Source organism: Urocitellus parryii, chromosome 6, assembly GCF_045843805.1.
Source record: "Urocitellus parryii isolate mUroPar1 chromosome 6, mUroPar1.hap1, whole genome shotgun sequence".
NCBI classification, from domain to species: Eukaryota; Metazoa; Chordata; class Mammalia; order Rodentia; family Sciuridae; genus Urocitellus; species Urocitellus parryii.
In genome coordinates this window covers 47,016,076-47,038,032 of record NC_135536.1, presented here as the reverse complement: position 1 = coordinate 47,038,032, position 21,957 = coordinate 47,016,076, and the positions used below count along the sequence as shown (strand labels likewise).

The 21,957-nt window shown below is 33.8% G+C and overlaps 1 protein-coding gene across 2 annotated transcripts in view; it reads left to right on the top strand.

Moving 5' to 3' along the window:
- Ppp2r3c (protein phosphatase 2 regulatory subunit B''gamma) overlaps positions 1 to 21,957 on the top strand; it is a 29,827-nt gene that overhangs the window by 3,939 nt on the left and 3,931 nt on the right. The window contains exons 2-12 of one of the 2 annotated variants that reach the window (XM_026413758.2): positions 920 to 1,047; positions 4,287 to 4,391; positions 5,082 to 5,164; positions 5,847 to 5,944; positions 7,411 to 7,481; positions 12,751 to 12,883; positions 14,553 to 14,608; positions 15,429 to 15,504; positions 16,566 to 16,702; positions 19,121 to 19,258; positions 21,828 to 21,887. In XM_026413758.2, the coding sequence (XP_026269543.1) occupies positions 920 to 1,047; positions 4,287 to 4,391; positions 5,082 to 5,164; positions 5,847 to 5,944; positions 7,411 to 7,481; positions 12,751 to 12,883; positions 14,553 to 14,608; positions 15,429 to 15,504; positions 16,566 to 16,702; positions 19,121 to 19,258; positions 21,828 to 21,887 (1,085 nt within the window). Of the gene's footprint in view, positions 1 to 919; positions 1,048 to 4,286; positions 4,392 to 5,051; positions 5,165 to 5,846; positions 5,945 to 7,410; positions 7,482 to 12,750; positions 12,884 to 14,552; positions 14,609 to 15,428; positions 15,505 to 16,565; positions 16,703 to 19,120; positions 19,259 to 21,827; positions 21,888 to 21,957 lie in introns of both variants that reach the window. The other variant, XM_026413755.2, reaches the window with a different exon arrangement.

Genomic DNA, 21,957 nt, shown 5'->3' with positions numbered 1-21,957 from the left:
CTTCTAGATGTGCCTTATTTTTGTTTCTCTTATAACAATACTTCCTAAAAGCCTTTTTGGTTAAATCTCTAATCCTGTTTATCAAGCATCTTTAGTGATTTCCACATTGCTAAATTTGGTGGTAAAATGTGTTCTCATTTATTTGCAAAATTTTGCAGTTTTTTTTCCAATAGCACTGAGCCATATGCATAAAGAAATTGAATTATAGGTTTGTCCAAGGATAAAAATTAACATGAAAGATGCAACAAAAATACTGTCATAAAAGGAGTATAAGGGAATAAGAAGCTTGTTGGAGAAGAGACACAGAAAGACAAAAATAAACTTTTGAGAGAATAGATCATAGATTGAAAATTTCAGTGAAGCCCAAAGAGCAAATATTATGGCTGTGTGGTTTTCAGTGACCAGACAAAATGATCTGATATGTATTAGAGTTTTAAGGATTTCAGAAGAGGAGCAGTAAGATCTGTGGTATTATAATGAAACTGAGTGACAGAGTAGAGATGAAAGCCTTTTTAAAGTCTTAGGGATCTCAGTCACTCACATAAATGTTTATTCATCCTAAGTAAGGAGGACTGATTGAAAGAGACAGTTATGCACCGACAAGAGGCAGGTTGGAGGGTAATAGAGCCTTGAGGTTTGACTTCAGAAAGAGGTATTTTTGCATAAGGGAGAGGAACAATGATTATGAAGCTGAAAATTCATGGAGTCAGAGGTTGTTTTATTTACTCCTAGCTCCAGTGTCTATGAAGATGTAGAAGAAGCTGTTTTAGTGACAGATAGTGATCCTTAGTATTTCAAGAAAGTTAACATGAAATTCTGCAACTATTTTAATTAGACTATGGTATCTACAATGACTTAAGTAAAAATATTACTTGATTTTTAAGAGAGCTTTTCTCCCCTTAATCCTTTTTGTTATCAGATCAAAAAAGTGAACAAGAATTAAAAGATGAAGAAATGGATTTATTTACCAAATACTACTCAGAATGGAAAGGAGGTAGAAAAAACACAAATGAATTATATAAGACCATTCCTCGGTTTTATTATAGGGTAAGTGATATTTAATCAAATGTCTCTTAAAGTTTATAAATAAAATATAATTTAAAAATGGAATTAGAATTTTATATTTTAAAAAATAGAAGATTAAATTTAAATTTTGTATATTCTTCCATTCTAGTTGATCTTATTATTATTATGAAAATAAGTTGGGTTTTGCCCATTTTTTTTGAACTATGGTTCTTTTCTATCATTTTTATAGTACATATTAGTGTTAGTATTGTATTGGATTTTTTATGTTGCAGTATACAACACTATGTTATGAGATATAAAAATTTGCTCAAGGCTAAACTGAAAAATAGATGGAGATTGGAAAACTTAAAAGTGATTCACTTAATTATATGTTTCCTTGTGCCAAAACTGTAAAGAAGTCTTTGAAGGGGGCATAGACAAAACAGTAAGGCCTTAAGAAAACTATTTATACTGAAAAGTGAAATCTACCAAAAGAATAAGACCTATTTAGTAGTATGTAAAAGGTAACCACTATATAAAAGTTAACTTTGGAATCTTAGCTGGATGTCTCTTGAACATGGTATCTTCTAAATTTATTCATTATAATATTAAACATTATGTTTAACTGGCATTCTTAGGGATTGAAATGTTAATATGAATTATTGAAACATTTCTTCCAGGAAAAAACTTTTAAGAAAAAAGTATTTTTCACCTGGCATGGTGGCACAAGCCTATAATTCCAGGGACTGAGGCAGGAGGATTACAAATTTGAGGCCCGATTTAGCGATTTAATGTGGCCCTAAGCAATTTAGCAAGACCTTGTCTCAAAAGATAAAAAGGAAAAAGGGCTGCGGATGTGGCCCCCAGTGGTTGAGCACCCCTAGGTTCAATTTTTGGTACCAAAACAAAACAAATACAGTTTTTACATGAATCCTTCTACATATTTCTGTGAGAGTGTATACATGTTCTTTTTTAATAAAAATGAGATCACATCATATATGCTTTTTACTGTTTCTTCTATTATTAAACAGACAACTAGACAAGTGAATGTTTTGATAACCTATAAGAGATAGAAGGGAATGGATATTTATTGAGTGCCTAATTACTGCAGAAGACAGTACTTATTATCTCGTTTAAACTAGATTATCAAATAGTATCTTACTACTCCAGGAATACCCCTTGGGTAGGAATTTTGTGACCTTATTCCTGAGTTCAGGACTGAATTTTCTTGCACTTCCAAGATCAAATTTTGTCTTCCTTTCCTGGTTTCATTTCATTTCTTTTTTTTTTTTTTTTCATGTGTGTGTGTGTGTGTGTGTGAGAGAGAGAGAGAGAGAGAGAGAGAGAGAGAGAGAGAGAGAGAGAAAAACAGACTGGGAATTTAACACAGGATCTCATGCGTGCTTGGCAAGTGTTCTACTACTACATCCCCTACACTTTAAAAAATTTTTATTTTGAGATAGGGTCTTGCTAAGTTGCCTAGGCTGGCCTGAAACTTATGATCTTCCTACAGCCTGCTGAGTTGCTGAGATTACAAGTATGTGTCACCACTCCTGGTTTTCCCTCCTTTTTTCTTTGACTGAACCCAGGGGCACTTTACCAATGAGCTACATCCTCCAGTCCTTTTTATTTTAAGACAAGGTCTCACTAAGTTGCTGAGGGCCTTGCTGAGTTATTGAGGCTAACCTTGAATTTATAATCCTCCTGGCTCAACCTCCTGGGATCACAGGCATATGCCACTGTACCCAACTCCTCCCCTTTTTTCTTTTATTCATTTTCTCTCTCTCTCTCTCTCTCTCTCTCTCTCTCTCTCTCTCTCTCTCTCTCTCTCTCTCTCTCTCATTTCTACTTTGCTGGGGGCCAAACTCAGGGCCTTGCACATACTAGACAACCAGTACACCTTTGAGCTACATTACCAGCCCATCTCCCTTCTGATTTCCAAAGGAGTTCTTTTTCTCCTATCTTCTCTCTCCTCTCTGGGACCATTTCCAGATCCATTATTGTTTCCTGCCTGCAATTGTACATTTGTGAAAAGTTTTCTCTTCTTTCTTTTTCTTCTCCATGGCCTCATCCTTCAGAGAAAATATATATAATTTTCAGTCACCATTTTTCTCCTCGTCTGATTAACTGGTTAACTGTCTGTGTCTCTCTCTTGTCCCTAATTCCACCTCCTCCTCCAAATAATTCTTTCTCTATTCTTTTCTACATCCCTTTTTATGAGAAGGATGGCCTCTTTGAGATTTGGAAATGAAAGATGAAAACTACAACATCCAATTTGTACCAAGGGCTACTGAGGTACATTTAATAGAGCAAGGATAATGTAGAAAAGGAGGAAGAAATCCTTAAAACATATTGTTTTAGTTGAGGTTGAAATGAGTATTCTGAAGCTCTGTTTATGGAAATTATCTCATTTGGCAAACCCTCTGCCTTGTAAGACAACATTATAGACACTGACTTAACCATCTCTAAGAAGGAAGGTGATCCAGTCACAACAGGCATGCTTTCCTATGTCTGTCAGTCTTAAACTAGTCCTACTTTAATTCAGTATCAGTCTGAGGTCACAATGGAAACACAATACTTTTTTTTTTTTTTTTTTTTTTTTTTTTGGTACTGTGGATTGAACTCAGGGGCACTCAACCACTGCAGAGCCACATCCCCAGCCCTTTTTGTATTTTTTATTAAGAGACAGGGTCTCATTGAGTTGCTTAGCACCTCGATTTTGCTAAGGCTGGCTTTGAACTCATGATCCTCCTGACTCAGTCTCCCAAGCTGATGGGATTTCAGGCATGCAGCACCAAGCCCAGCGGAAACACAATGCTTTAAGAGCTTTAAGAGCATAAAATAAGCTAGGTACTGTGGCACATGCCTGTAATCTGAGCAGCTCTGGAGGCTGAGCCAGGAGGATTGCAAATTCAAAGCCAGTCTCAGCAACTGGGAGACACTAAACAACTCAGTGAGACCCTGTCTCTAAATAAAATACAAAATAGGGCTAGGGATGTGGCTCAGTGGTTGAGTGTCCCTGAATTCAATCCTACCACCTGCCAAAAAAGAATATAGAATAAACTTGGACTAGACTATAGCTTTTTCAAGGCAGAGATCTAGCATTGCTGTTCACTAAATTGTTTGTGGATCTCTTTTTGTTAAATGAATGTTAAGCAAAATTAAGGTAAGAATCAAAAAACAAACAGAGGAAGTGCCATGTAGTTATCTCATGAAGTCATGTAACATTTTACATGATTCAATTTACAATTTACCTGTAGAAATTTACAATGTGTTTTTAGTTGCCAGCTGAAGATGAGGTTTTACTACAGAAATTAAGAGAGGAATCCAGAGCTGTTTTTCTCCAAAGGAAAAGCAGAGAACTCTTAGATAATGAAGAATTACAGGTAAGATCAAGTTAGAAGTTAACCATTTCTTATTGTTATCTACTTAAATCATGTAGGATCTCAGGGTGCCTAGTGACTTAATAGTGCAGAATGGTAATGTATAAGGTGGCCACAAGAATCAGCTGCTGAGCTTGCATGGGCCATTATCCTCTAAGGGTAGTGTTGTTAAGTTTATTTATTTTTAAGTCCCTGTATGATTCTAATGTCAGGTCAGATTGCAGAGCTTCAAATCCCAGTCCTACTCTGCGACCTTAGACAATGGACTTAACATCTCTGTGATGTAATTCTCAACTGTAAAGTAGGTATAAATACATTACATTATACATAGTTAAGTGGATTAAGGAGAAATTATATTTGAAAAACTTCCGACTTAGTAGGCACTATAAATGTTAGCTATTTTATATCTTTAAAAAAATTTTTGTAGTCATAGGAACAGCATGTCTTTATTTTATTTGCTTAATTTTTTTGCAGTGCAAAGGATCTAACCCAATGTTTCACTCATGCTAGACAAGCACTCTGCTGCTAAGCTCCAGCCCCAGCCCCGCTGTTTTATGTCTTAATATTACATCTCTACTATCAGACTATCATTTCAATGGAAATGTTGCATTTGACTACATTTGAAAAAAATTTAACATTTTCATTTCTGTAATTCTTGGTAAGAACTTATGGTTTTTGTTGGACAAACACCAGACACCACCTATGATTGGAGAGGAAGCAATGATCAATTATGAAAATTTTTTGAAGGTTGGCGAAAAAGCTGGACCAAAATGCAAGTAAGAATAATTAACAGAGGCATAGCATTTTAAATGCCTTGACTGTTAAGGAAAATTTAAGTCTGTCATATGACATTAAAGACAATTTGAGCTATTAATGAAATTTAATAAAATAGTTTATAATCAAGAAAAAGTATATTGTATGAAGATTAAAAGAAATAGTTTGACAGTTTAAGATGTCTTTTTTTAGTGTAACTGCCAAATACCAATTTTTTAAATGTTTTTATTAGTGCATTTATAGTTATTTAATAGTTGGGTTCATTCTGACAGAATCATACACGTATGAAATTTAATTTGCTCCCTGATTTCTTGTCTTTCCCTCCCCTTATTCCTCTTCCTCTACTCACCCATCTTTATTTATTAATTTATTTATTTTTAATTGGTGTTTTAAAGATATACATAAAGGTGGAATTCACTGACATATTTATACATGCACATACCGTGGTTTTGTTAAATGCATTAGGACTTCATTCTTAACACAGGAGAATGTAAAGAAAAAATAAATGCAATGATAAATGGCTTAATATTTTAAGTTTTTGAACTACATGTTTTCTATACTTATTGCTTTTAATTTTTTCACTTTGATTTTAAATATATAAATTTATGCTGTTTGCTAATTCACTTAGAAATAATTTTTATATTATGTTGGCAGAATATTCTAGTCTTTTCTTTCTTTTCTTAGGCAATTTTTCACTGCAAAAGTCTTTGCTAAACTCCTTCATACAGATTCTTATGGAAGAATTTCCATCATGCAGTTCTTTAACTATGTCATGCGAAAAGGTAATCAGTTTTCCTTGAGCTTCATTGAATTCCTTCCATCTAGAAATCAAGTAAATTTCTAGTCTGCTTCTATAGTATTTCTTCATGTGAAACAACTCTTTTACTTAAATTTGAATAGCAGGATTTCTTGTCTTTTTAACAATACATGATTATTTACATATTATTATAATGACTCTTAGGGAGTTTCCTAAAGCTGGTATTTTATACTTTAAATTTGGGTTCCTTATTATAAAAATAAAATTTCATGTACCCTAAAGATAGTAGCTGATTAGAAATACTGAAAGGTGAACCAAGAATTTTAATGTATGGTGATTTGAAATAATTTTAGTTTACTAGTAATTTTATTTCATCAATATGCTACAAGTTGGAGCTGGGGTTGTGGCTCAGTAGCAGAGCTCTCACCTAGCATGGGCAAGGCCTTGGTTTGATCCCCAATACCACATAAAAATAAATAAATAAAGATATTGTGTCCAACTACAACTAAAAAATAACTACTTAAAAAAATGCTATAAGCTGAGTTGTTTTAAAGGATAGTTTCAAATCCTTGATTGTTGCATCAATTTCAAGGAGCCTCTATTAAACAACTTGTAGTTGTTATGATTTCTATTAAATACCATAATAATCTGTGAAATCTTGTTGTGTACCATCTTTTTCTTGGCTGCTGTAATCAACCTCAGTAGAATGAAAGCAGCTTCATTGAAGATGTAACATTCTGTTAGCTACTCCTATTTGGTGGAACACCAACTTTAATAGGTAAAGAATGATTTATTCAAAGGTATCAGTTTTATTTTTATTTTTTTTTAAATATTTATTTTTTAGTTGTAGTTGGACACAGTACCTTTATTTTACTTATGTATTTTTATGTGGTGCTGAGAATCAAAACCAGGGTCTCGCAAGTGCAAGGTGAGCGCTCAAATGCTGAGCCTCAACCCCAACCCCAAGGGTGTCAGTTTTATTGTGGCTTTGGTCATGATAGAAGTGTTGAAATCTGCCATTCAATGGTATGTTTGTTTTGTTTGAAACAATTTTAGGGTTAATGATTACTCAGTGTGTATGAGAAGAAATAGGTTTTTAGAGTTAATAGATGGGTTTTTTTATGGAAGATAGGTGGCTATAAAGAAAGCTATAAATAGGGTTGTGGTTCAGTGGTAAAGCGCTTGCCTAGCACATGTGAGCTTTTTTGTGTGTGTGTGTGTGTGGTACTAGGGGTTGAACCTAGGGGCTTTCTAATACTGAGTTATATCACCAGCCCTTTTCATTTTGTGAGACAGAGTCTCACTAAATTGCATAGGCCAGCCTTGAATTTGTGATCCTCCTGCCTCAGGCTCCCACATCTCTTGGGATTATAGGCTATGCCACTGTGTCTAGCTCTAATCTAGCATTTCACCTCTTCTTCCACACACATACATATACACACTAAAGGATAGGTGTTAATAATTGTATTGCATTTTTTTCTTTATTGTCAGTTTGGCTTCATCAAACAAGAATAGGACTCAGTTTATATGATGTTGCTGGTCAAGGGTACCTTCGGGAATCTGTAAGTATTAACTTGCTTTTAATCACTATTATAGACACCAGTATGTTAAACAGTAGTTATCACTGAGTATTGAGATTAAGGTGATTCTTACTACATTTGGTTTCTCAGTTTTTGTGTTTTTCTATTTTATAAGCAATATGTTTACTATAAAGTTTTAAATGCATTTTGACCATTTAGATTCCTTTTTAGATTCTTATACTTCAAGCTTTTTTTAAAAAGGCCTTCCAAAGGGGAAAATGCAAAGAATGTGATGTTGATGTTTTAACAGGTTTAAAAATCATTGAAGAAACAGTGAAAACTTTTTGTCTCTCTTGAATGGTATTAATATGTGACTTTTAAGAAGGGCCAGGGATTTATTTATTTTTTTAATCATCAATGGGCCTTTATTTTATTTATTCTTATGGGGTGTTGAGAATCAAACCCAGTGCCTCACACATGCTAGCAAGTACTCTACCACTGCACTACAACCTCAGCACTGGGCCAGGAATTTTTAAAGAAATATAAGAGATGTGATTGTATTCCCACCTGCAGGTTTAGGGCTATAAGGTCAATTATGAAAGGAATCTTTATTCCTTACTAGATACTAATGTATTTAGGTATAAGTTATCAATAAAGAATTATAAGCTCAAACGAAAAAAAATACTAAAAACATCAAAAAAAGCATTATAAGCTCATGATACAGATGGCTATACTTTTTATAAGTATGGGCATCTAAACTATGTATACGTTTTCAGCTCAAGTTTTTTTCCCCCCCAAATAAAGAGTCTTTTTCTAGTGTTGTGGGAGGACAGGTGAAGGGAATGGGGCATAAGTATGTGCTAGGTTAATTAAATAATATTTGAATGTATGACTTAAAGAAATGTAAATTAATTCCTCATTACATTTGTTATAGTTCCTTTTATAATTAATATCTTGAAACTGGCCCTGAACTTGCAATCCTCCTGTCTTAGCCTCCTGAATTACTGGTATAATAATTTCTTGAAGTCTGTTTAGCCCAGATTTCTGTAGATAGAATCTTTTAGCTCATTCTAAACACTGGCACTGTACAACCTTTCCAGTGTGTTTTGTCTATTAAAGTTTAGATCAAGGGGAGGGGAGGGGAAGTGGGGATAGCAAGGGCAGCAGAATAAAATAGACATTATTATTGCTGTATGTATATAGGTGACTGTCTGACCAATGTGATTCTGCAACCTGTACAATCAGAAAAATAAGAAATTGTACCCCATTTGATTCATATGTATGAATTGTCAAGATCATTGTACTGTCATGTGTAACTAATAAAAAAAAGTTTAGATCAGCTTGAAAGTGAAAGGCTCTTGCCTCTGTCTACCACTCTGTAGCAAGAAAAATATAGTCACTTGTTGATACTTATTCATAGGACAGGTTTTAGAATACTTACCTAGCTCTGAGAATTGTCCTTAGCACTTAATTTGGTTTCCGAAACGTACTCTCCTATTATTGTATGTCTTGTCTCTTTCCATAGATGGAAAGAAAAATTGAAAGAGATGAGGACCAGAGAGAAAACATTGTATGTCCACAGTTATTATTTTTAAAAGGGAATTTTTTTTTCTCTCTCTCAGTGAAAAGAAACACTTCTCTCAAAGAAAAATGTCTTTCTCCCAGCATTGGTACTTTTCTATTTGAAACCAGGCATTGTATTTTAGGACAGTGACTGCTAGACTAACATTTATAATTTGAGTATTATATGCAAACTTTCATTTACATTTATTAAATAAGTAGTGACAAGTCATATGGGGAAAATAAATTAGGGTACTAGGCAAGAGTATGATAGGGTCAGGAGACTATTTTAGATAGGACGAAAGGGATACCTCTTTGAAATAGTGATTAAGTTTTAGCCATAGAGGATGAGAAAGAAGTTAGCATAATGAAGATATAGCACAGAAGGAACAGCAAGTATTGTGTCCCCAAGACACAATTAAATCTGACCTGTTCTATGAACAAAAGGAAGCCAGGGTGGCTAAAACATATGATCAAGAGTTAAAACAATAGGAGATGAAGTCAGAGAAGTAGGCGGGGGCCACATACAAAGCATTTTAGGCCATGGTATGAAGTTTGGATTCATATTGAGGTTAATGGGAAGCCCTTGGAACTTTAAAAGCTGAGTGTGTCAGAACATGGCTTACATTTTTAGTTCTACCATAATTTTTTAAAAATTCTTTTTTGGTGGTACTGGAGATGGAACCTATGACCTTACATGTGTTAGGTAAGTGCTCTACTACTGAGCTACCTCTGAAGCCCATGGTTTACATTTTTAAAGATCACTCTGGATGTTGTGTGAAGATTTGTAAGGAGCCTAGAATGGAAGCAGGATTCATGTACTGCAGTAGTCCAAGTGACATGATAGTGTTGTTGATCAGGATGATAGGTGGCTATAAAGAAAGCTATAAATAGGGTTGTGGCTCAGTGGTAGAGCGCTTGCCTAGCACATGTGAGGCACTAGGCTCAATCCTTAGCACCACATAAAAATAAATAAATCAAAGGCATTCTTCCATCTGTAACTACAAAAAAAATTACAAGAAAGCTATAAATAGATTAACCAAGATGTATTTTGAACACCCCTGCCCCCGGCATTAAAAAAAAAAAAAAGCTAGATTAAATATTGCAGGTAAGGAACAGGGACATTGGTAAAGGAAAGATGGGAACCAAAGTTGAGTCTTCAGTTTTTATTTTGAATAACTGTTAGAATAAGGGGGAAGCAGTCAAGGACCAGGATTAGAACCGAAAAGAGAGTCCTATTTTGTACACATCAAGTTTTAGATGCCTTTTATTTTATAAATTTAGATTATAAAATATCTCAGATCTATCAGAAAGATGATACTTAAAATGGTTAAAGCAAAAATAAAGTTGTTTAATTTTAAAAACCAAGAGATGCTTTCAAGATGTAAAATTGGAACAGGGAAAGTTTTCCTAAATATGGCACAACCAAGAAGACTACAAAAGAGTAAATTCAGTGAACTTAAACAAAAAATGTAAGGCAAAGATCATCATAAACAAAGTTAAAAGAAAACTGGGAAAGATATTTGAAACTCAGTCACAAAGACCAATTACCATAAAATATAAAAAGCTCTGAGAAATTAAAAAGAAATGGTAAGTAGAAAACTGGACAAAGGATATAAATAATATGTAAAAAATAAAATGCAAATGCTTCCTTTTTTGATGATAGCATTGTAATTATAAATAGTATTTTTTTGACAAACTTATACATATAAGGAATTTTATTTCAATATCTATTTCTCCCACCCCTTTCCCCCCCATCTCTTGCCTCCTTTTCTCCCTCATCTACTGATCTTCCTTTTATTTACTTTTTATTTCTACTTTCTGCATATACACAAAAGTGAAATTCCTTTTAGTACATTTATATATGTATATAGATTCATCCCATATTTCTTTCCCTTTCTCTTCCTCCCTCCCTCCCTCCCTCTCATTCTCCTATGTTTTCTCCACTGATCTTTCCTATGTCTTTATGATATCTAATCCCCTCCCCCACCACCTTCTTTCCCTTATTTTGCTGTTGCTTTCACATATGAGAGAGCTGGCTCTCTTGATTTTCTGAGTCAGACATATTTCACTTAGCCTAATGTTCTCCATTTCCATCCATTTATTGGAAAATGCCATTATTTCATTCTTTTTTATAGCTGAGGAAAAGTTTGACCTCTTCTACGAACAAAAGGAAGCCCATCATCTATTGATGGGCACCTGGGTTGATTTCATAATTTGGCTAAACATTATAATGAATGTATCATTATAGTAGGCTGATTTTAGTTCTTTTGGATAAATGCCATGGAGTGGGATAGCTAATATCCTACTGCTGCCCTATGAGTTCCCAAGCCCAGAGGTGCATAATTTGGGAACTATGGAAATAGCCTTCATGTCACTGGCAGGAATGTCAAATGCATATAGTGTTTATGGAGAAGGTGGGAGGTTTGCCAGTGTCAATGGAAATTATAAATATGCATATGCTTTGACCCAGCAGTTCCAGTTACAGAAATTAGATCCTGTATTCTTCTATAATATCTACAATGAAAAATTAGCTTAGCCCTTTCTTGTACTGTTTTTAGGGTAGTAAGATGAGAAAGACAAGAAACAACCTACATTTCTGTCAGTAGAAACCCAGTTAAATAAATTATGGTACATCCATAAAATGAAATAATAAAGTTATTTAAAATAGTAGCTCTTTGAGAACCAGTATGAATGACTATATACTGTTAAATGACAAAAGCATTTTTCATGGTATACAGCTACATTCTGTGTAAAGAGAGGCAGAAATATGCATAGATATGTATAGACTTGTAATTGCATCATCATCTTTGGAAAGCCACATCAGAAGTTGATCATTTAAGCTTGATGAAATAGTGCACACTTGTTGTCCCAATTATTCTGGAGGCTGAGGCAGAAGGATCTCTTGAGCACAGGAATTCAAGCTACCCTAAGCAACATAATAAAATGCATTTTAAAAAGAGAGAGAAGTTGATAATATAGGTTACCTGTTGGGAGAGAAGGTGAGAGAAGACTTATTCATGAGTTTTTGTTTGTTCCTTTCAAATTTGAAACTATATCAAATGTATTATTTATTAAAAATAATGTTAAAAAAATTTTAAAGGTAAATTAGTAGAAACAATGTATGTTTCACTACTGACGTGATTGTTAATTTGTTTTGTCATCTATATAGTATTAATGCTGGTTTGTGTTTTTTGTTTTACATTTTTTCTTTTTTTTTTTTTTTTTTTTTCAGTACTGGGGATTGAACCCAGGGGCACACTACCACTGAGCTACATCCTCAGTCCACTTTTTAATTTTTAGAAATATTGATAGAATCTCATTAAGTTATCCAGGCTTTGAATTTGTGAACTTCCTGCCTTAGCCTCCTGAGAGGCTGAGATTACAGGCATGAAACTCAATACCTGAACCAATGCCAAATAACTTTTTAGGACATAAATTGTATTCCAGTATCTAATAAAGAATCAAGATGGATATTTAACGAGACATGGTATAATCCCAGCTACTCAGTAAACCAAGGCAGGAGGATCACAAGTTCAAGCCCAGCCTGGGTTACTTTGTGAGACCTTGTCTCAAAATAAAAAATAATAAGGGTCAAGGATGTAGTTTGGTGGTAGTGTCCTGGGTTTAGGTTCCAGTACCCTGCCCCCAACACACACACACACACACACACACACACACACACACACACACACACACTTAAAAAAAAAGACATTTAACATTTTAAAATTTTATTTTATTTTGTTTTTAGGATTTAGAAAACTACATATTGGAACTTATCCCTACTTTGCCACAATTAGATGGCCTGGAAAAATCCTTTTACTCCTTTTATGTTTGTACAGCAGTTAGGAAATTTTTCTTCTTTCTGGACCCTCTAAGAACAGGTAAATCTTATGTAACTTGGATATGATGAGAATATTATTATATCTCAGTCTCAAGAATTAGAGAAGTCTTGAAAAATGTCATTTATTTATTTTCCTAACATGTCATTATCACTAATAATCTAGTGAATATCAAAGGAGTACGGGATTTTTTTAAAGCTTTTGTTTAGGTTTATATAAAGATCTTTTATGATTTATTTGCACTGGCTATAAAAATTTTGTGATAATGGGGATGTCACCTCTCAGTTTGTCCCTAAAATGAAAAAGTAATCAATTATTACACTTCTTTCCAATCCTAAGAAACCAATTACTCTGATATAATTTGCTGTTCCTGATATGTGATATACTAGAGAGCCAAGATGGTTTTTCCCAAGATAACTATCCTATATAGGAATCAGATTAGTAAGTTTGGCTTTGGTGACAGTATTGTTTTATTGACTATTTTAACCTGCCCAGACTTAAATACATGTAATTAAGGCAGAGGAAGGGTCAGAGAAGGCCCAAAGTCTTTTGATTCTCCTCCTTTTCTTGAAAACCCAGCAATAAGTCCATTGCAACACATAGTACCGGATTATCTTTTTAAACTCCTCCAGGTGTAGGTGCATACACACCTTTTCCTTTTGAAAGCTTATAAAATATAAACTATTTTGAATATTTATTATAAACAAGGCACTATGCTAAGCATTTTACCTGGATTCTTTCATTTCTTATAGAAGTAGTTATCTTCCCATCTGTCAGCTCTTTTTTTTTCACTTTTTCATATTTTTAGATGGACAGCATGCCTTTATTTTATTTATTTTTATGTGGTGCTAAGCATTGAACCCAGTGCTTCACATGTGCTAGGCGAGTGCTCTGCCACTTGAGTTTCAGACCCAGCCCCCATCTGTCAATGCTTAACCATACTTCTGTTTTGCTTCCTATTCCAGAATCTATCAAAGAAAAACAGAAACTGTCTCCTTTCCTTATTTTTTTTAATTTTTTTTTTTTTAGTTATAGGTGGACACAATATCCTTTATTTTATTTTTATGTGGTGCTGGGGATTGAACCCAGTGCCTCACACATGGTAGGCAAGCGCTGTACCTCTGAGCCACAACCCCAGCCCTTCTTTTCTTATTTTTTATAAACAGTATTATATCTTTGCCATAGAATTAATTAATTAATTTATTTATTTATTTATTTATTTATTTATTTATTTATTTATTTATTTTGGTACCAGAGATTGAACCCAGGGGTACTTAACTAAGTCACATTCCCAGCCCTTTTTATTTTTTTATTTTGAGACAGGGTCTTGCTCAGTAACCTCAGGCCTCACTAAGTTGCTGAAGCTGGCTTTGAACATACAATCCTCCTGCTTTAGCCTCCTAAGTCACTGGGATTTCAGGCAGGCACCACTATGCCCAACTTGTTCACAGAATTTTTGACATTACTTTTTTGTGACTCTGATAATTTTAGAATTTATAGCTTAGACATATATTTGGGAGTATAAAAGTAAATATATACATACAGCTTTTACTAAATGTTTCCCTTTTTGTAGTAATATGTAATAAGGACTTTGGAGCTAGAAGTTTTAAAATATCAATTGTGTAATAGCTCATGTAAAATAATAAACTTTAACAAATTAAGTTGCTCTTGTTCTTAAAATGAAATTAAGTATTTGTTTATGTTTTTAAAGGAAAAATTAAAATTCAAGATATTTTAGCATGCAGCTTCCTGGATGACTTATTGGAGGTAAATACTTTTTTTTAAACTACTTAATTATATCACTTGATAATTAACTATTTTCTTTTTTTTAATTTATTTTAATTAGGTATATGAGATAGCAGAATGCATTTTGATTCATTGTACACAGTTGCAGCATAACTTTTCATTTCTCTGATTGTAACACAATGTAGCAACATACCATATATGCAGTCACAAGTGTACCTAGGGTAACAGTGTCCATCCCATTCCACCATCTTTCCTGCCTCTATACCTCCACCCTCTTTTCCTCCCCTTTACCCAGACTTCCTCCATTTTACCTATGCTCCTTGCCATTATGGATCAGCATCCACTTATCAGAGAGAACATTCGACCTTTGGTTTTTTGGGATTGGCTTACTTCACTTAGCATGATATTTTCTAACTTCATCCATTTACTTGCAAATTCCATAATTTTATTCTCTTAATGCTGAGTAGTATTCCATCGTGTGTATATACCACAATTTCTTTATCCATTCATCTATCGAAGCATCTAGGTTACTTTCACAGTTTAGCTATTATGAAGAGAGCTGCTATAAACATTGACTGTGGCTGTGTTACTATAGTATGCTGATTTTAAGTCCTTTGGATATATACCAAGGCGTGGAATAGCTGTGTCAAATGGTGGTTTCATTCCAAGTTTTCTAAGGAATCTCCATACTGCTTTCCAGAGTGGTTACACCAATTTGCAGTCACACCAGCAATGTATGAGTGTGCCGTTTCTCCCACATCCTCACCAACACTTATTGTTTGTATTTTTGATAACTGCCATTCTATAACTATTTTCTATTAATGTCTCTTTTTCCCTTTAGTTAAGGGATGAAGAACTATCCAAAGAGAGTCAAGAAACAAATTGGTTTTCTGCTCCTTCTGCCCTAAGGGTTTATGGTATGTTCTCCATCATATTGCTAAAATTTGAGTTATCCATTTTTCCATTGGTGCTCAGAAGACAGTTTTATACATAGACTATTTTGCCTTTAAAGCAAAGTATTTTTTTGGAGGGTGGGGGTACTGGGTATTGAACCCAGGGGAGCTTAATCACTGAGCCACATCTACAGCTCTTTTTATATTTTTATTGAGACAGGGTCTCCTTAAGTTACTTAGGGCCTCCCTAAGTTTCTGAGGCTGGCCTTGAACTTTCCTGCCTGCCTAACCTTGATCCTCCTGGCTCAGTCTACTGAGTCACTGAGATTATAGGTATACACCATCTTGTCTGTCTTAAAGCATTCTGGGGCTAGGAATGTAGCTCAGTGGTAAAGCATCTGCCTAGTATGTGCAATGGCCCTGGATCTGATCTCCAGAACTTCTAAATAACAGTATTGTAGATTACTAAAGATTTACTTGTTTAAATACTAGCATTTTAATTTAGGAATCCTTTTTTAATTACTACACTTTTCAATAGAACAGATGTAATTTGATTCTTATTGACTAAGGAACATTGTTTATGAATATCAACTGTTGTCTTACTTTGTGATAAAATGCTGTTCTCAGAATCCACAGAGGGAGGTGTTCTAGAGATTGGTTTGCTCTTTTATCAAATTTCATGTTACCCACATTTAACCTGTTAAGTCGTCTTCTGACACATTTTCGGATCCATGATCTGTTCTTCCAAGTTGATAGCATTTTAGTGTTTTTTCTCGACCCCTCCCTCCATCTAATTTAGACCCTAGAAATATTTTAAATGTTGCAAACTGAAGACAAAGATGTAATTAAAATAGCCAAAGGCCCTGGCCTTCATGATTTTTTTTTGACCAGTTTTAACTTAATGGTTGTTCTAATAAAAATTTTTAAAATAGCTGATATTATTACACTTAAGCCATTACCCTACCTGTAACATAGTTTGAAAATCAAAATATTAACCAATAATAAGAACTTTTTATTAATGTCTATTCTATTATCTTTAATTAAAAATTTTTGGTCATAGGCATCTTTTTGTTTTTCTTCCCAAGGCCAGTATTTGAATCTTGATAAGGATCACAATGGTATGCTCAGTAAAGAAGAACTGTCTCGCTATGGAACAGCAACCATGACCAATGTCTTCTTAGATCGTGTTTTCCAGGAATGTCTCACTTATGATGGAGAAATGGTAATTGTTCAGATCTGATGATGAGCTTTAAAATTTTAGGCTCCTGCAATTTCCATAAGCCCTTTTGTTGATGTAATTCAAATTAATATCATAGTTTAATACAAGTTAAAAGTATAAGCCAATCAAATTACTTGATATTCAGAACCTTTGGTTGTAAGGTAAATTCACTTAAAAACATATTTACCTAATGGGCTCAGTACAGATAATAAATTTTAATATTTTGTTTGTTTCATTGTTATGCTCCTATTGTGGAGAAGTATGAACAAGTATAGCGTACTCGCCTAGCATGCATGAGGCACTGGGTTCAATTCTCAACACCACTTAAAAATAAAATAAAAGTATTGTGTTCACCTAAAAATAAAAAATAAAAGAAATCTGAGAGTTTAATCCTATTAACTATTTTCATGTAGATAGTCTGGTCATTAAATTATCAGATCTAACAGTACCACAATTTAAGTCTGCTATTAACCTATTTATATTAGTATAAAATGTAATTGCCATTTTCTTTCTCAAAATACTTGGGAATCTGAGAGTATAATTTTAGAAAGAATTTACTGCTTATGTAGTTGGGGGTATGCAATTATATTTTTCTTTGTGGTCTTTAAATACTTGAAAAGGAAAATTCTAAATAAACCTTTAACATCAAAATTGTTATTATGAAAAATAATGTGGTATGGGGTCATGGGGGTGCACATCAGTAATTCCAGCTACCTGGGAGTCCGAGGAAGGATGAACTCAAGTTCAAAGCAAGCATAGGCAACTTGGTGAGACCCTGTTTCAAAATAAAATTGTTAAAAAGGCTGAGAAAATAGCATTTGTCTGACACTTGCTATTGCAATGCCCTGCGTGATCCCTAATATGGGGTTGAGAGTGATGGTAAGGATATGTATGATGAGTTTTCCAAACCCGTGGTGCTTAAGAAATAATCAGACAGATGAGAATGGGGTTTTTGTATTATATCATTTAGCTTTAATAGGAATTTGCCAAGGGGTTGGGGTTGTGGCTCAGAGGAAAAGTACACTTAGTTCGATCTCCAGCACCACATAAAAATTAAATAAAGGTATTATGTCCACTTACAACTAAAGAGTAAATGTTTAAAAAAAATAGGAATTTACCAAGTAATACCATTGTTAGCCAACAACAGAAAAAATGGAGAAAAGGCTCCAAAACTCTGACTCCCACAGCTGTTGACATTAGACAGTGAGGGGATTGTAGTACACTAGTAATTTCTGGTGAAAAATGATGAAGTTACATTTCTTTAATTCTTTACAGTATAATTTATCAATAATTCTTAGCCTACAAAATCATTTCTAATGTTAATTTTTTTCTAATTTGAGAATCTCCCAAAATCATACAAAACAAGTAATCTGAATGTTCTTTTTCCAAGACAAAGCTTTCTGTTCGTGTTTTTCTAGCTTTCGTTTGTATTCTTTTTTTTTTTTAAAATGAGAACAGAATTTTCTTACTGGAAATCATCTGATGTAAAAATTTTAAACAGCCGGGCACAGTGGCACACACCTGTAATTCCAGTGGCTCAGGAGGCTAAGACAGGAGGATCTAGAGAGTTCAAAGCCAGTCTTAGCAATGGCAAGGTGCTAAGCAACTCAGTGAGACCCTGTCTCTCAATAAAATACAAAATAGGGCTGGGGATGTGGCTCAGTGGTTGAGTGCCCCTGAGTTCACTCCAGGGTACAAAAAAAAAAAAATTTTTTAAACACTATAGTCATCCCTCAGTATCTGCCTGCATATCAGTTTCAGGACCCCCCGTAGATACCAAAATCTGCAAATGCTCTCAAGTTCCTTCTGTAATAATGTTGTATTTGCATATAACTTACATACTTATTTCCACTGTACTTAAAATCATGTCTTGATTACTTATATATAATACAATGTAAATGCTACTGTAAAACTTTTACTGTGTTATTTAAGAAATAATAAGGGGAAAAAAACCTATCAATGTTCAATGCAAATGTGATTTTTTTTAAATTACCCCATGTTTTTAGTCTGCAGTTGGTTGAATCTACAGATGTGGAATCCAGAAATACAGACAACTGTATTTCAAAACAGCAATATAAGTTTACTGTTCTATTCATTCCAGATAAAATTTTTTTTCAAAATAATCACATTGAAATGAAGATGTAAATTTAATGGTGATGCATAATAACTTAGTCACTATTTCAAAAGTATAATGAATATTGTACACAGCTAATCTCATGAGAAAATATTCCCAAAACTATCATGTGCAGATATTATTTAGAGTTTCTAGAAACTAATATTAAATGTGCCAATTGGTTTATCATTTCATATTAACTTAAAAAATTTAAATTTGCCTCCCTGGATTGCAAAATAACTTTTATCATTTACTTGAAAAGGTAATTTCAAGTAAGCCCTTTACTGACCATCTTTTTTTTTCTATAGGACTATAAGACCTACTTGGATTTTGTTCTTGCATTAGAAAACAGGAAGGAACCTGCAGCTTTGCAATATATTTTCAAACTGCTTGATATTGAGAATAAGGGATATCTCAATGTCTTTTCCCTTAATTATTTCTTTAGGGTAAGTCGCAATTGGGTAAAGAAACATTATTCCTTAAGATATTATACCATATGACTTAACTACTTAGTGACAATTTTACCTAACTTGTGGTTTTTAAATCCAACAAACGATTTACAAACAAATTTTTATGTTTTTGTTTTGCAGAAGGAAATCAAATCTGGTGTTAGGATTTTTTTCCTTCCATTAAAAAAATGTTAATAGTAAAAGCCAATTTGATTATATGTAAATACTAAAAAAGTATGGAAATAGTAAATATTATGGGCTGTACTAGCCTTTAGAGATGAGAAATTGAATTCTTTGGTTAATCAAAAACTACTGTGTAAAAGCCTAAGCTTTGATTAGACATTCAGAAAAGGTAACTCCTTTCCAGGGAAGCTTTACAGACCTTAGTTGTAGATTCTTTTGTGCTATGTTATAAAAATAATTTCAAACTGTCCAGAATTGTGTGCTGCACTTCTATGCAAAAGGGATTTGCTGAAGCATTTATTTTGTGCCTTAGTTGGTCTCAGATCATAGAGTAACAGTGAGCTCTGAAATGGAATTGGATTGTACCTGATAGCATTCAGTTCCAACACATGTAAAAGTAGAAATGCTCTGCCCTTAAGACACATAATTCCTTAATATGAATGGTAATTTTTCCACTTGATGGAATAGTTTTGTACATTAGTGTTCTGCATAATCACCATATTTTCACAGGCCACATGATTTTTTTTTACCTTTATTTTATTCATTTATGTGATGCTGAGGATCAAATTCAGTTACTCACATGTGCTAGGTAAGCGCTTTGCCTATCACTGAACTACAACCCCAGCCCAACCATGTGATTTTTATACAGTCAAGACCAACAGTAGGAAGAAAATTTTTTTAAAAAACAATGACATTCTCAAATCTTTGTCATAAATCATTGCCCCCAGGGATTTTTTTTTTCCATTTAAAAAAGTTTTGGTACTGATTTATATCTTTATCTGGTTTCTGAATCCATCCTTAGGGTTTCATAATATATATTTCATAAATTCCATGTTATATTCCATAGAAAGCTTTCCATTATAATTTCAGGCAGTATTGACTGCAAATATTAGGATAAATTATAATCTCATTATTAGAAAACATTTTTTAAAAATTTAAGGCAAAGCTGAAGTTGCAGCTCAGTGGTAGTTGTTGCCCAGCATTTGTAAGGCTTAATTCTATCCCCAGCACAGTAAATTTTTAAACAATTCTAATTGAATGTGATATGGGCTTAAATTAATCGCTAATCTGAAAAAATACTATCATATCAAAGGATGCCGCCCATTTCAGACAAATCTAATAAGTGAAAATTCAGTCTTAGAAAAATAGGGATAGGCCTGGGATTGTGGCTCAGCAGTAGAGCGCTCGCTTAGCACATGCAAGGCCCTGGGTTCAATCCTCAGCACCACCAACTACAACTAAAAAATATTAAAAAAAAAGAAAAATAGGGATAGGGAGGTAATTTAGTAATAGAGGACTTGCTTAGCATGTATTAGGCCCTGGGTTTGAGCTTCGGCAGACAAAAAAAATGTCTTTTAGGAATTAAACATTCAACCCCTTTTCATAAAGATCTTTTTCTTTTCCTCTTTTAATTTTGCTTTAAAAATATTTCATGCATGAATCTATTTTATCAAAGTTTATTTAAGCTTGTTTCTTTGGGTTAAAGTTAAAAAGTTTCTCCGGCCTAACACTGTATGTAGAGCCAGTGATAAAGCTGGACTTAGATGGTGACCATGCTGTGCAAGTCTACTATTAATATTAACTGAGTGTGCTCATAAATTCTTACCTCCTTCAGATACACTGGGGATACTTGGCACCACATCCAGAGTAATTTGAAATACATGTATTGACTATTTTTTAAGCTTAACACTTCCAAATTAATGACTCTCACCTAAAGTATTTTTTAGTCCAACTGAATGACAACAGTCATTCTTGGTCTTGTCGTTTATAAAAAGGAAGATTCTGAAGGAGGCCTGCTTTCATTTTTTCTAAGTAGAAGGTAAACTGTAGGGTTGGGAGGAGGAGGTGGATAGGGGTTTTAAAGAATGGTTAATGTGGGCTGGGGTTGAGCTGAGTGGAGTGCTTGCCTAGCACGAGTGAGTCACGAGATCGATCCTCAGCACCACATAAAAATAAAATAAAGGTATTGTGTCTATCTACATCTAAAAATATTTTTTTAAATGGTGAATGTATGAACAGCATTCATAGAAAATAGGAAGAGCAGGCCGTAAAAGAATAATGACCATGTTGAGGGCTTATTTGAAGTGGGAGAACATTCAAGAATGTAGCAAGAATCCACAGTCCTAATGTTTGTTTTATCCTGAAGTTCTTAATAGTTAAGATATAGATGTAGAAAGGTAATTAGTTACACAGAACCAGCATGTTTATTATTTTACTGACTGGACGTGGAGCAAGATCAAGGAAATTAAGATAGGTAAGAGAGATTGAGATGATAAGGCTTCTGGTGTGATAGAAAAGAAAAAGGAATAGAAAGATATTTGGGACAAGAAGGGGGATATTGTGAATTTTATTTTTTATTTAGATTTATTTCCACTAAATACAGGCCATACAAGAACTAATGAAAATCCATGGACAAGATCCTGTTTCATTTCAAGACGTCAAGGTTAATTTTTCCTTTAATGTATATAACATTACCAGTAAACATTATTGTGTTAATATCAGATAATCATTTG